Source organism: Nomia melanderi, chromosome 13 (assembly GCF_051020985.1).
Source record: "Nomia melanderi isolate GNS246 chromosome 13, iyNomMela1, whole genome shotgun sequence".
In the NCBI taxonomy this organism is placed as follows: Eukaryota; Metazoa; Arthropoda; class Insecta; order Hymenoptera; family Halictidae; genus Nomia; species Nomia melanderi.
The window spans coordinates 1,037,501-1,050,124 of NC_135011.1; the positions used below are offsets into that span (position 1 = coordinate 1,037,501).

The 12,624-nt window shown below is 51.4% G+C and overlaps 1 protein-coding gene across 15 annotated transcripts in view; it reads right to left on the reverse strand.

Moving 5' to 3' along the window:
- Nucleotides 1-2,533: 2,533 nt before the first annotated feature.
- Nucleotides 2,534-12,624, reverse strand: part of pHCl-1 (pH-sensitive chloride channel 1) — a 72,656-nt gene continuing 62,565 nt past the window's right edge. For 4 of the 15 annotated variants that reach the window (XM_076372984.1, XM_076372996.1, XM_076372994.1 and 1 more), the window contains 4 exons: nt 12,283-12,497; nt 9,421-9,471; nt 4,104-4,220; nt 2,534-2,987 (listed from right to left, as the gene is read on the reverse strand). In XM_076372984.1, coding sequence (XP_076229099.1) covers nt 2,856-2,987; nt 4,104-4,220; nt 9,421-9,471; nt 12,283-12,497 — 515 coding nt within the window. In that variant the 3' untranslated portion in view covers nt 2,534-2,855. Of the gene's footprint in view, nt 2,988-3,032; nt 3,789-4,103; nt 4,230-9,420; nt 9,472-12,282; nt 12,498-12,624 lie in introns of those variants that run through there. The other 11 variants (XM_076372995.1, XM_076372993.1, XM_076372989.1 and 8 more) reach the window with 6 other exon arrangements.

The window sequence follows — 12,624 nt, forward strand, 5'->3', positions numbered from 1 at the left end:
TTCGACGCTGGAACCACCGACGATCCCCGATCGTCGGACGTTTCCGCGAGAAGTTACCTAAGAAATTGATTTAGCGGTGTGGAAACTATCGAAAGTCGATCGAAATCTTAGACGGATCGATCGGATCGCTCGGTGGTTGCAGCGCGAACGGGTGAAACTTGGACGTTCGCGCGAGGGGAAGCGTCGCGGCGATCGCAGGCGAGAGAAAAGTCTCGACCGATTCGCGGAATACGATCGGAAACGCGCGCCGCGTCGGCTCCCCTTTGGTCTGCTGATCGATGTATTGCTGAGAAGCGAAGTCGGCCCAGTAGAGTCCCGTGGCCATGTTTTTTCCGCCGATCTTTCCCCTCCGAAAGACCGGGAATAACGACTATGCTTATAAAGTAGCGATAACGGTTGTAGCGGTATCGAGTAAGTAATACAGTGGTAATAATAGGTACTCCCCTTCAGCGATAACGGTAGTAGAAGTAGTAATGGTAATGGTAATGATAACAGTAATAGCGGTAATAATAGTAATAATCATAATAATATTAGTAATAGTAATAGTTGTAGTAGTTTGTAGTAGTAGCAGTAGTAGTAGTAGTAGTAATAGTTAATGGTAGTAATAGTAATAGTTGTAGTAATAGTAACAGTAGTAGTGGTAGTGGTGTCGGTGACGGTGGTAGTAGTAGTAACAATAACGACAGCGTCGATAGTATCGTAGCGATATAAGATCTCTAAAGGTACACGGATTACTTTGGAAAAACGTGGAACGTTTCGCCCGCCCGGTCACGACACCGAGTGTCTTTCATCGTTTTCGCTCTTCCCCTTCGTCTTTCGCGTATTATTCCTCTTCCCGATCGTTACCCTCCATGCTAGATAGGTTCGCAGAGCGGCACGTTCCGCGGTTACTTTCAAACGTTGCGATTGAACCGGTCGAAACGCTGGAACCGTTCTCCCTTCGGTATCCTCGATCCGCTTCCGTTTTCGCGTTCGCCTTTTCCGCGTCGACCATCGAACGCTTCGTTGGACCTAATCGCAAGCTTTTTTGTTTTGTTTGTTTGTTTTTTTTACCCGTAATACGTTTATGTCCCCCTGAAGAAGTCGCGTTCCGTTTTGTTTCCGCTTCGAAGAGAAGAGAAACGGGACCGTCTCGATCGCCTCGAACGGGATTACGACTCTTTAAGATCTAGATCAGCGCGGAAGCTACCCTGAACGATCGAGAAAAGATGAGATACATGTGTCGTGGATATATATGTATATATATGTATCTTTTATACATATATACCTTCATGTATATATGTATAAATCATAGGTATATATGCGTGTTTGTGTGTGTGTGTTTGTGTATTCATCGTATTTACGTACGAATCAACGCGATATATCTACCGAGAAAGCTTCGATGGAACGACGATTGATTAACCAAATTCATATGTATACATATATACACATATAGATCAGATATATATGTATGTATATGTAGATATATATTTAATTCTTTTTGTACAGCGGAATTGTATGCTCTTGCAGCCCTGCTCCCCTTAGTATTTAAAAAGCGAACGCCTTTTCTTTTGCTCGTTTATGTCTCTTTTTTTGTTCGTCTCGTCGTTTTTCTCTCCTTTTTCAGATCCTCCCGTCATCCGTCCTTCTTTTTTTTGTCGTTTTCTCTCGAAAAGGTCTACACGAATAGCTAATAAAATCCTGCGATCACGTCGAGCTCGCCGCGAATGCCGTTTTTTTTCTTTTTTCCTTTTCTTTTTTTTTTTTCTTTAAATCGATAACAAGATTACCGAAAAGAAAGAGGTCGATCGTTAAGTAAAAGGCGAATCACGAGTTAGCGATTTCATGGACGACACTTGCATCGACCTTACCTCCTATGTATCCTTACGCCAGTGGAGATTAATAACGACAGGGTAAGTGTGTGTGTGTGTAACACCGTTCCTTCGTCCCTCGCGCGAGTGTATATAGAAGTATACGTACGAACGTTTGATTCGTTTAGCTAAGTTTGTCAGAAGCGTCCTCGAATTAGCGTGACTAGATCTCCGACAAGAGAAGAAAAGAAGTAAAGAAACGAGCGCGTGTGTACGTCTATGTGTGTCTGTGTTGTGGGTGTACGTCGCGTATGTAAGTACCGTCCATTGCAACGAACCTGGCACTCCCGTCCGAGTGGTCGGATTCGAAAGCGCACGCCTTCCTCGCGCGGATCTCCGGTTCCGATGCGTGATTGATTGGTGCGCTCGCGCGCGCCAATCGCGTCGCCCGGCAGAGGGCGCGGAGGATCGTCTCCGCGCTCGCGATTGGATCTCCCGGGGCGACTGTACCCGCCCCTGTGACGTCACGAGTGCCAGGTTCCCGGCAACCGATACGCTGCGCGTCCGTTTCGCCCGTCTTCCCCGCACAGCCCCTTCGCAGCAGGTTCTCCATCCACTGGTTCACCGTCGGGCGCGAATACTCGCGTGTGATCGTCGGGAAACGTGGTGCTCTTAACCGTAATCGCGTGTGGTGAGTAAAGACGAGGGAGGAAAAGGCTAAATCCACCGATACGATGCGATACGATGCGATACGATGCGATACGATGCAGATACGAGATACAATTCGTTAGATTACGATACGATGCGTTAATCGAGAGTTCGTTCCCCTTTCTCTTTCGGTGTCGCGTTCAGTTTTTTTTCGGTCGGCCCGGTCGTTGGCCGATCTCTCTCTCTCTCTCTTCACCGCTGAGCTCGTCGCCGAGCCCGACGGTCGAAGGCAGCGGCGACGGATGATAGACGTGTCGCACGGCAATTGCGCGGGACGCGAGACACGGACAGTCTGGTTTCGTCGGTCCCGATGATCGACGGTGGGATCCCTCTCGACGATCGCCTCCCGGTGCCGGTCTACGAGGTGCCCTTATAGTGGATGAAGAAAAACGTGAGGAACATGAAGTACGCGACCGGGAAGGTGATTCTCGCTATCACGTCGATCGTCTTCGCCACTCGTATCGGGTGCGGCGGCTCCTTTTTCCTCAGCTGGAACAGAGAGACGGTCACGCGTCGGGCTCCGTCGACGGGACGCGACACGCTTCTTCTAGCAAGGTAGAACACCGACTGTCCGACTTTCATTCGATTGAACCCGGTGAGAATGTCGGGCCAGGCGTAAACAGGATCGTAGTGTGTATAAATATCACGAGACTGACTCGTATTCGGAAGTTTCAACGAAACATGAATGTCACGGGTTGACCTCGGGGGTTAATTCGGGTCGCAGGTAGTCGCGAGGTATTTGTTTGGAGGATGTTTACCGCCTGGGCCCGAATTCTGAGATACAAGGATTAAATTATGTAAAGGCAATAGTTATTAAGCTATTGTAATGTTTTGATAATATAATTGTTTCAAAAATGTTTCTGTCAATATTTATTTCATGTAACCCTTTACTCCCGGAAGTTCTAGAAATATTTGAACGTTTTATACAGAGGAGCAAAGCTATTTTATTTCAAATTGATGCATCGTATGAAGTGGAATATTGACCTTTGCACTCCGAGCAATTTTTAATGTAACCTTCCAGCAACTCCGAATCAGTTTTAATATGAACTATCAGCTACGAGCGTGTCTCTGTAAAAGATAAGAGTCTGCTTTGTCATTAAAAAAGCGCGTGTACATTTCAAAGTTATGTTCGACTAAAAACGAAGTTATAAACTTACCTTACAATGTCAACGGAGTGCAAAAGGTTAAATATCGAATTTGATAGTTTTACTGTAGGAAATCGAGCGTTGAACGAGTCACCGAAGGGTTAATAAATGTATCAGTTGTATCATTAAATAAAGGCATCGAATTCTACGAAACAATAACGAACCATGAATATGTATAATATATTGGACAATCGAAGTGCTTCCCTAGTAAGACACGATTCCATCGTCGGTACAGTCGTCGCCAAGATACGTGAACTCGTTTCGAGACAAGGGAATCGACGAGAACACGATTTCCTTGGAATTCCTGAAATCCTGGCGGCGACTATAATTTCGACGACGAAACGAACAGGAGGTTTCCCCGAGGAACGAGAGGCGAGAGGGAGAGGGTGGATTGGCAGCGACGGGGCGTATCGATTCCGCTAGATGCTTCGAGGTTGACAGGAATAGGCAATTAACATACCTCGGCGGTGCATCCGTTGGTGGCCGTGTGCGTGCAAGGATTAGGTCCACAGTTGGTGCAGGTCACGATCTCGTTCGGTCCTGTCGTAGCTCCGGGTGGCGGACCGCCCTCTCGCTTCTTTTTACCCTGCGACAGGGTCTCCGTAGAAGAAACTTATAGCGTTACGGTGATTCGTGCAAACAACGATCCATCCTTCGACCAACTTCTCCGTTCTCTTTTCATCCCCGCCCCTCTCCTTTTCTTTTCTCTTTTCTACCGAACGTGTCAGATCGCCGGCCGATCGGTTAAGCGGCGATACGCTCGGTCGCGGGATCGGACGCGGATCGATCGGCCGATCGAAACGGGCTAGGGAAACTAACTTCTACGCGAATCCGTTCGGGCCGACGCACAGTGCGGCCGAAGCGTTTCCTGGACAACACTCGATGAAAGTATGAGCGATGGAAATGCTTCGACAAGTGAGGTAATTATATGGTAATTATATTTTTGTTCAAGTTACGGGGATGTTAGGAACTTTCGATGACAATGAATGTTTCGAGCGTTATACGAAAGAAGCGGGATTTACTTGCAAAGTTTTGATTTTTCAATTGAAGATCGACTACTTAGCGAATCGTTAGTAACAGTCGAATTTTCGGGTGTTGTCCAGAGGCCGCGCTGTGCGACGGAAACGACAGTTCCGGCTCGATTCACCTTACGGTGGTGACCGATCGTTCGAGAATGACAAGCGTACAGGTAAGTCAAGCGTGACATGGAGGCGCTTTGATCGAGGCGGACAAGCTTGCACGTACAGGCGTGAGAAATTCGGAGAGTTCGGAAAATTCGGGGAACCGCTCCGAGACGATTCGAGTCGCGGTGTCGCCGGTGGCGCTCGCGCGCGCGGCCCGTTCGATCGAGACACGTATCTGTTAGGAGAAGCTCGCACAACGTCGGAAGCAAGCGAAACGAAACCGCTAATCGTCAGACTAGTACATACCACGGGAAAACAAAGCACTTTCGATCGAACGTCCGACGACGAGCACCGGCGGCGCGAGTCGCTTTCGACGGCGGATCGCTCCCGAACTCCGAACGTCCGGAAATATTCTCGATCCAACTGTCTCGCGGGTTCGTCGAAAAGTGAATCGTTGTTTCTCTCTTAAATGAATAGTAACACGATGTTATGGTATGTCGATCAACACTCTCGTGCCCCTGCGTACATGGGTAACTTACGAATTACATGCCGTGTAACGTCTACGTTAATTACACTATCGCGCGTCGGGCCCGAGCGTTCGTTTCTCTTTTCTCGCTCCGCGAGTTCGATCGACGGACCGTTAACGAGCGATTTTCCTGCGGTTGTCCGGCGCGCTCGACTTCGATGCGAACATCGCTCCCTCGTATCGACGATTTCTTCCCTATACCCTTGCCTCTATCCTTCCCGTTTCGTTACGATGAGATTCTCGTTGACAACCGAACAAATTCCCCGGTACTTGTATTCCCAGTTTCCCGAATAAATTACGCGCGTCGAGTTTCAAGTGATCTGTACTTTACAACGCGCGTTGGTAAGTGAATTCGTCTGCTTTCCTGTTCTTCCGAGAGACACTTCGAGACGGCCGACAAAATGGCGACCGGCGAGAGACGGTCGGGGCGCGATCTGGAGGCGACTACGCGACGCGTCTCGCTGCAAGGAGTGTTGCGGTGATCGCGGCGCAACTGGAAACTCCAGTCTTTTCGATTTATTTCATGAACCCAGGTGCATAAGTGCAACGCGAAACGAAACAGGATCGCGGTCCACTATGTAGAGACAGAGAAATAAACAATATCGAATGAACTCCGCGAATGGGACGTCCCGGCCGATAGCGTTATCGTTTAACGCGCATTCGGTAGCTCGTAACTAACGACTGTCTATTTCGCTAACGGTTTCCTCCTCGTTACGGTTGAATGTCGTCGACGAGAAGCGGAGAGAGCGCGACAAAAGAAATTGCACGGATCAACCGCAGCGTTCCGCCGTTCCATTTTTCGTCCTCTCGAAACGGAGTTTTTGTCTGGTCCCCGAAAACGCTGGCCCGGCAGCTTTCAACGAGTTCGCCGGAGGAAACGAAGAAAAGAGATGACGATAAAGAAAAAAGCTGGTTCCGTCGTGCGTCCGAGAACGGTCCACGAAACGGCCCCTCCCCGCGGTGCGTCCGTCCGGCACGACGATTGGATCGAAAAGGAAAAGCGCCGAGCCTCTCGCAAAATCGCACAGGACCCAAGCCGATCATACTCTGTCGCTGCTACCTCTAAACGGCTGCGAGGTCAACTATTTACTGAAGCGAAGCGTCAACATTGCCTGCCGCCGTGGTCTCGGTTACTCGCGGAACTTCCGGTACACGCGGTCTCCGCGGTTCGGTCCGGTCAGCTACGCGCGCATGCCTCCGATCCGCCGATCCCCGGATGCCGGTTCACCCGTCGAAGAGACGGAGACTCTCCCCGCGGTGTACCGGGACGTCGGCGTTCGCGTTCGAGGACAGGGGAGAACGGCGATCCCGATCGTCTCGCGATCCTCTCGCGATTCTCTCGCGAGACTCCGAACCGAAGAGTCAGCGGTCTCGTCCTCGCCGACAAGGTACAGTGTGATCGAGCCAAAGTAAACGTCTTCTCTCAGCCGACGTACAGCATGCGTCGTCGTACAGCAGCGTGCAAGTTGCATCTCTCAGGTTCGTGCGTGTTCGTGCGGTTTCCACAGCGCAAAGTTACTCCGGCGGATGTTATGTTCCCTCGCGCGGTCTCATGCGTGTCTCATGCGGTCTCATGCGGTCTCATGCGGTCTCATGCGGTCCCTCGTGCGCCGACATGCGCGATACGCGACGGTCGAACGAGCGAGCGTGTCGTTCGCCGCCGACCGGAAGTCTCGGCGGGCCTCGGATTTACGCGATGGGAGCGAACGGAAGGAAGAGAGAGCTGATGGGGGATCGAGAGGTCGATCGTCTCCCCTCCCGGGGCCCCGTAAATCCAAGCCGCGGCGAGCCAGCGAACGAGCGCGAGCGGACGAGCGGTTCCAGCACGGAACGGCGCGCAAGCAACACCCCTACCGCTTCTGCTACACCGTGTTTCTACTTTTCTACCTTACTTTCCGTACAGGTTGCTCGCAAAATTCGTCCTTCTGCGTGGCTATCCCCGCGGAACGTAGGACGCGGACTGACTTCTCCCGTCGTCGCCGACGCGACCGACGGGGAATGAGAGAAACGGAAGAGAAAGACAGGCGAAGAGACAGATGGATAGATATAGATAGATTAGATAGAGAATGAGAGAGAGTGTGAGGGAGTATCTAGAAAAGAGAAGCATCGAGAGGGGATCGCGAGAAGAATTTTGCGGCATCCTGGGGAACTCGTATGCCGTCGCGTTGCACGCGGATCCATGCGCTTCGTCATGCACCTCGTTGCAGAGTACTAGGTCTATCCGAGAGAGAAACGGTTAAAGAGATAGAGACAGAGAGAGAAAGGAAGAGACAGATGTGTCTGTATGTAGATAGACAGACAGGTAGATAGAGAGAGAGAGAGAGAGAAAGGAAGAGATGTGTCTGTAGAGATAGACAGACAGGTAGATAGAGAAAGAGAGAGAGAGGAAGAGAGAGATGTGTCTGTAGAGATAGACAGACAGATAGATAGAGAAAGAGAGAGTGATAGAGAGAAAGGGTAGAGTCGGAGAGACGGTGAAAGAAATGGCATGAGCGCGTAGGCGAGGATAATTCGGTCGTTGAAGAGGAGACATCTCGACAGGGGTCGAGAGGGATGTTCCCGTTCGAATCGAGCGACTTTCTTCGCTCATTTCCGTTCGGTACGCGTCGCGGTTCCAATGATTCTCCATTCGAATCTTCGACTTGCTATCGATCTTCCTTCGGAACATCCCGCTCGACGGGTCTTCGGACGCAATGCGATTGCGAAGGCGTAGGCGGTAGGCGGTAGGCGTAGGCAAAGGCGAAGTCTTAGGCAAAGGCGAAGGCTGAGGCGAAGGCAGAGGCAAAGGCAGAGGCGATGGAGGGCCAGAAAGATAAAGGTTCTCCGTTCTCTCGAACGGCTGCGAGAGAACGAGCGTGTGGCGACCGTCCGTTCAACGGCGTGTGTCCTTCGCTCTGTGTGTGTCTGTGTGTGTTTTCCTGTGTTCTCCTGTGTGTTTCCGTGTACGCGTGTCAGAGACAGAATAGAGACAGACGGAGACAGATAGAGAGATAGAGACAGGAAGACAGAGAAAAAGAAAGAAAGACAGACAGAGAGAAAAGTAGAGATAGAGAGAGAGAGATAGATAGAGAGAGATAGAGAGAGTGTGTGCGTATATGCGTGTGTGGATGTAGGTGTGGATGCGAGTGTCCGTATGGTTCGCCAGGACGCGGTTAAGACCTCGCACGTGCACACCCTTCAGTCCGCGGACACGCGAGTTCCGGGACCGGCAAAGGTCAACGAGAAAATCGGAGGACAACCGCGGGCCAAGAGGAGCCGGTCGGTGTTCGCGGCGCGATTCCTCGAGAACGCTTCCTCCCCGGGTCTCGCCGCTCCCCGATTATCCTCGAGGGTACGCCGCGCCGCGGCGTGCAAACTCGCGTCCCTCTCGCGCCGGTTCCGCTTCGGAGTGTGGAGTAGTGTGGAGAGTGTGGGGTGGTAGCGTCGGGAGCGCGGTCACTGGGAACGATCGTACGAAAACCTGGGAGACCCAAGGGGTCGCGTCCGGTTCGAAACCGTCGCGAGAGAAGTGCTCTCGAGTCGCGACGGCTCCGCCGCGAAACGGACGCGCACCCTTGACGCTAGAACTACCGCAACCGTCGCTTCGACGGGTTCCCTTTTGCTCGTACCCGGTGTTACCGTACACGTGACGAACCGAGATCTCGAAAATAGGAGCACTGTAATGGATGTGTGGAGAAATCGACAGAAATCTGTTGGGATCGCGTCGCTTGGAAGCCGATGCGGTTTCCTGATTTCCAATTTTTATGGAATGAATTCTTAGTTATTAAAGGATTCACTCGCTTGTAGAACGAAGCTCTTTCTATAGCCTCTGCATACGTTGTAGAATTATTATAGAAATTGAAATGTTAATTTCTTCGATTTCCCTTTGTTGAATTGCATCGACTTCCGAGCGACTCGTTGATCGTTCGGTGGTGAGTTACTCGGTAGTTCTAGCGGTGAGCGAAGCGAGGAGCGAAACGGGTAACGTTTGCACGTCGCGGCCGGACGACCGGGCTCGCCGGAGAACGCGAGCCGAGGCGAGGCGAGTCTCGCGGCACCGGTCGAATGTCTCGAGTCCCGAATCGGTGGGGTTTTCGTGGAGAACGCGCCAAGTCGTGACCGCGCCCTAATGCTATGGGGGGTCTTACCAAGGGGCTGGCCAATATTATCCCTATCCTGCTGAGCACCGCTGGGAGCCGCTGCAACATCACAGACACCAAACAAAGAGACTTACTCACCAACATTTCCACCAACCAAATTCTTACTAATCGTGTGTAGAAGATACGTGTGTGTGTGTTTTATTGTGTGCGCGCGAGCGCGTACAAGTCCGCGCGTGCGCGTGTGTGTCGGGCGGTGGTTCGTCTTTCCCCCGTGTCTTTTCCCCGTGAATCGACAATCGTTTAATCGTTCTCCGTCCGGTGTGCGTTTCGTTCGCATCCTTCGTCTCGGTTTCTCGCATCTTCCCGTTCTCACGGTGTGCCCCCTTGCCGTTTATCGTGTCTTTCGCCCGCGATCCTTCCCATTTCTTTTCTCGTTTCATCGAACCACGAACGAACGAAAGAACGAAAGAACGAACGGACGTGTTTCGATGGTGGTCCCCACCTATCGTGCCTAACACGGCTCGCAAAGACGCAAAGAAGTCGGCGCGATCGTTGCGGCAGCCTCTCGTTCTTCTCGATGGTCTCTCGTGGGCCTCACTCGTAGCTCGCGCGGCGATTCGTTTTCTAACTGTCGGCGAACAGTTCGTGGCATGCAAGGAACACAAACACAAAAAATACAATCCGCCAACGGAGCAGGAGACGCGCGGCGATCCTCGGTTTCGCCCGGGACAATATTCGTCCGATCCCGAGGTGAATCGCGACCGAACGAACGAACGAACGAACGAACGAACGAACGAACGAACGAACGAACGTACGAACGAACGAACGTACGTACAAACAAACAAACAAACAGGTGAAAAAGATACAGTTATCCAGGACCGTGCGTAGTCGTTGGCGCATGGCGAAATGGCACGCGCGTCGCATGGTGCCGAACAGAACAGAACAGAGAAGCTTTTTCTTGTCCGTGAAACGACGGTGCGTCGACATCTCCGAGAAAATGAAATAGAGAGACAGACAGTGATAGAGAGAAAGAGAAATAGAGAAATAGAGAAATAGAGAAATAGATATAGATATAGATATAGAAATAGATATAGAAATAGGAATAGAGAAGTAGAAGTAGAAAGAAAGATAGAGTGAGACAGAAGTAGAGACAGAGAAAGAGAGGGAGAGAGAGAGAGAGAGAGAGTGTGTGTATCGTAGCGCTCGAGTCGCAATATTCTAACGATAAAAGAGAGTAAACAGAGAAGAGATTGTACAGAGAGAAACAAGGGGGCAAAAGAGAGCGAAAACTGCTCGGAGAGACATGCAAATACTGCAGCCTCGGCTCGTAATCTCGTGTTGTCACGACAGACATCGTCGGCGTTCGCGTTTGCGTGTTCCATCCGATACCGCGGTTACCCGAACGCGACGCTGATCGCGGAGGAAGAGACGTCGCGAGACCTGTCGACCGGCGAACGTTTCGAGAAACTTCCTTTCCCCGATTTCCCGACGATCCGCAGCGGACCGATTCCTACCGCGCGTTCGCGGCCGGTTTCGGGGGTCGCAGGAGCGAAGTATGCATTAGCGGAGAGAGATAGATAGAAAGATAGATAGATAGAGAAAGAGAGAGATCTCTCGACGGAAGCGAGCAAATCGCTCTAAGCGGAAACGTTCGGTTCCTCGCGGCGAGACGGCGAACGGTTTGCTCGCCCCTGCGTCGCGCGTCGAAAGAGGAAACGGATTGAAACGCTCGGCTCAGTCTCGCGCGAACAACAGGTGCTTGGTCATACTGAAAGAAACACACACACACACGCTTGGTGTCGGTCGCGGGGAAGACGCGGCGGTTCCGCGAAGTGTCTCGCGATGCTTCCGGAATCGCGGTGCAACCGTCAAGCCGATTATCTAACGTCACGAGCGTTTCTTTCTCGGTCGATTCGCTTGGTTTGTCCCGTCGCACCGCGATTCGGGAGGCACGTACAACGCGCGTCGCGCGGAACAGCGTGAAGAGAAAAACGTAAGCGTGAAGTATCGGTCGGAAGAGAGCGACGCGTAGAACAACTGGGAACAGAACAGGGACGAGAGGCGGAATACGTTGGGCCGAAAGTAAAGTGGGGGCGTCGCGCTCGGAACAGAAAGGTGGACGAGCACGGCTAGACACAGGCGAACGGGGTAAACAAGAAGCGAGAAACCAAGAACGTGGAGTCGAACAGAACTCGGGGAGAACGCAAGTGAGAAGACGGCGATGCTCGCTTAAATTTCAAAAAGACAATTACTTCGATTTTCTTCGTTATTTATATTCCACGCGTGCTGTACCGATTCCGTCTTTGTCAATGATTCCGGAGACAATGGGCTTCTTTCCGTCTCTGCTCGGCTAAATTTCACTGCTGTCGAATTCAAGCGAGCATCGCCTAATGGAGGTGGGGTGGGCGGAGACAGTAGGGGAAGGTCGGAAGAAAGTGAGCGACAACAGCGTACCAATGGTGACAAGAAAACACGGCGAGACGAACGAACGAAGGGACGAACTGAGAAACGCGAGGAGGTGAGATTCGAGACGATAGGTTCTCACCGAGCGGAGTAGTGGCGGGTCAGCGTCGCTCGGTAATCAAATCGACTCGCACGGAATCGGGGCAAGAAACAAAGAAACTCGAAAGAAATCGCACGAAACAGGGAAGAAAATACGAAACGTATAGAAATATAGACAGACAGACAGACAGACGGACGGACGGACAGACGGACAGACAGACAGACAGACAGACGGACGGACAGACAGACAGACAGACAGACAGACAGATAGAGTAGAATAGAAATAGATATAGATGTAGAGAGATGTAGAGAGATGTAGATATAGAGATATAGATAGAGAAGATAGATACAGGTGTAGGAATAGAGAATATGCAGGTGTTGTTGGCGGGCGTGGTGTCACAAAAGTACCTGGGTCACGGGATTCTCTCCTGGCCGATAGACGACGTTGTGCATCGGCCGCTTCCGGCCGACGTAGTTCACGCAAACGAACTCGAGCAGGCTGGCGTAGATGAAGCACATGCAGACGCCGTCCCACACGTTCATGGCAGTCAGATTCGACACGACGGGCAGCGTCGACCGGAAACCGTTCGACGTCGTGAAGAAGTTGAGCATCGTCGTCACACCTGCGAACAACACGTCCCTACGTCAGCTGTAGTTCGAATCTCGTCGAGACCTTTTCACCCTTCGAGGACGAATGCTAATCGAGCTTTCGATTGTACAGACTAGGAAAGCAGCTTTTAACCGTTTGCA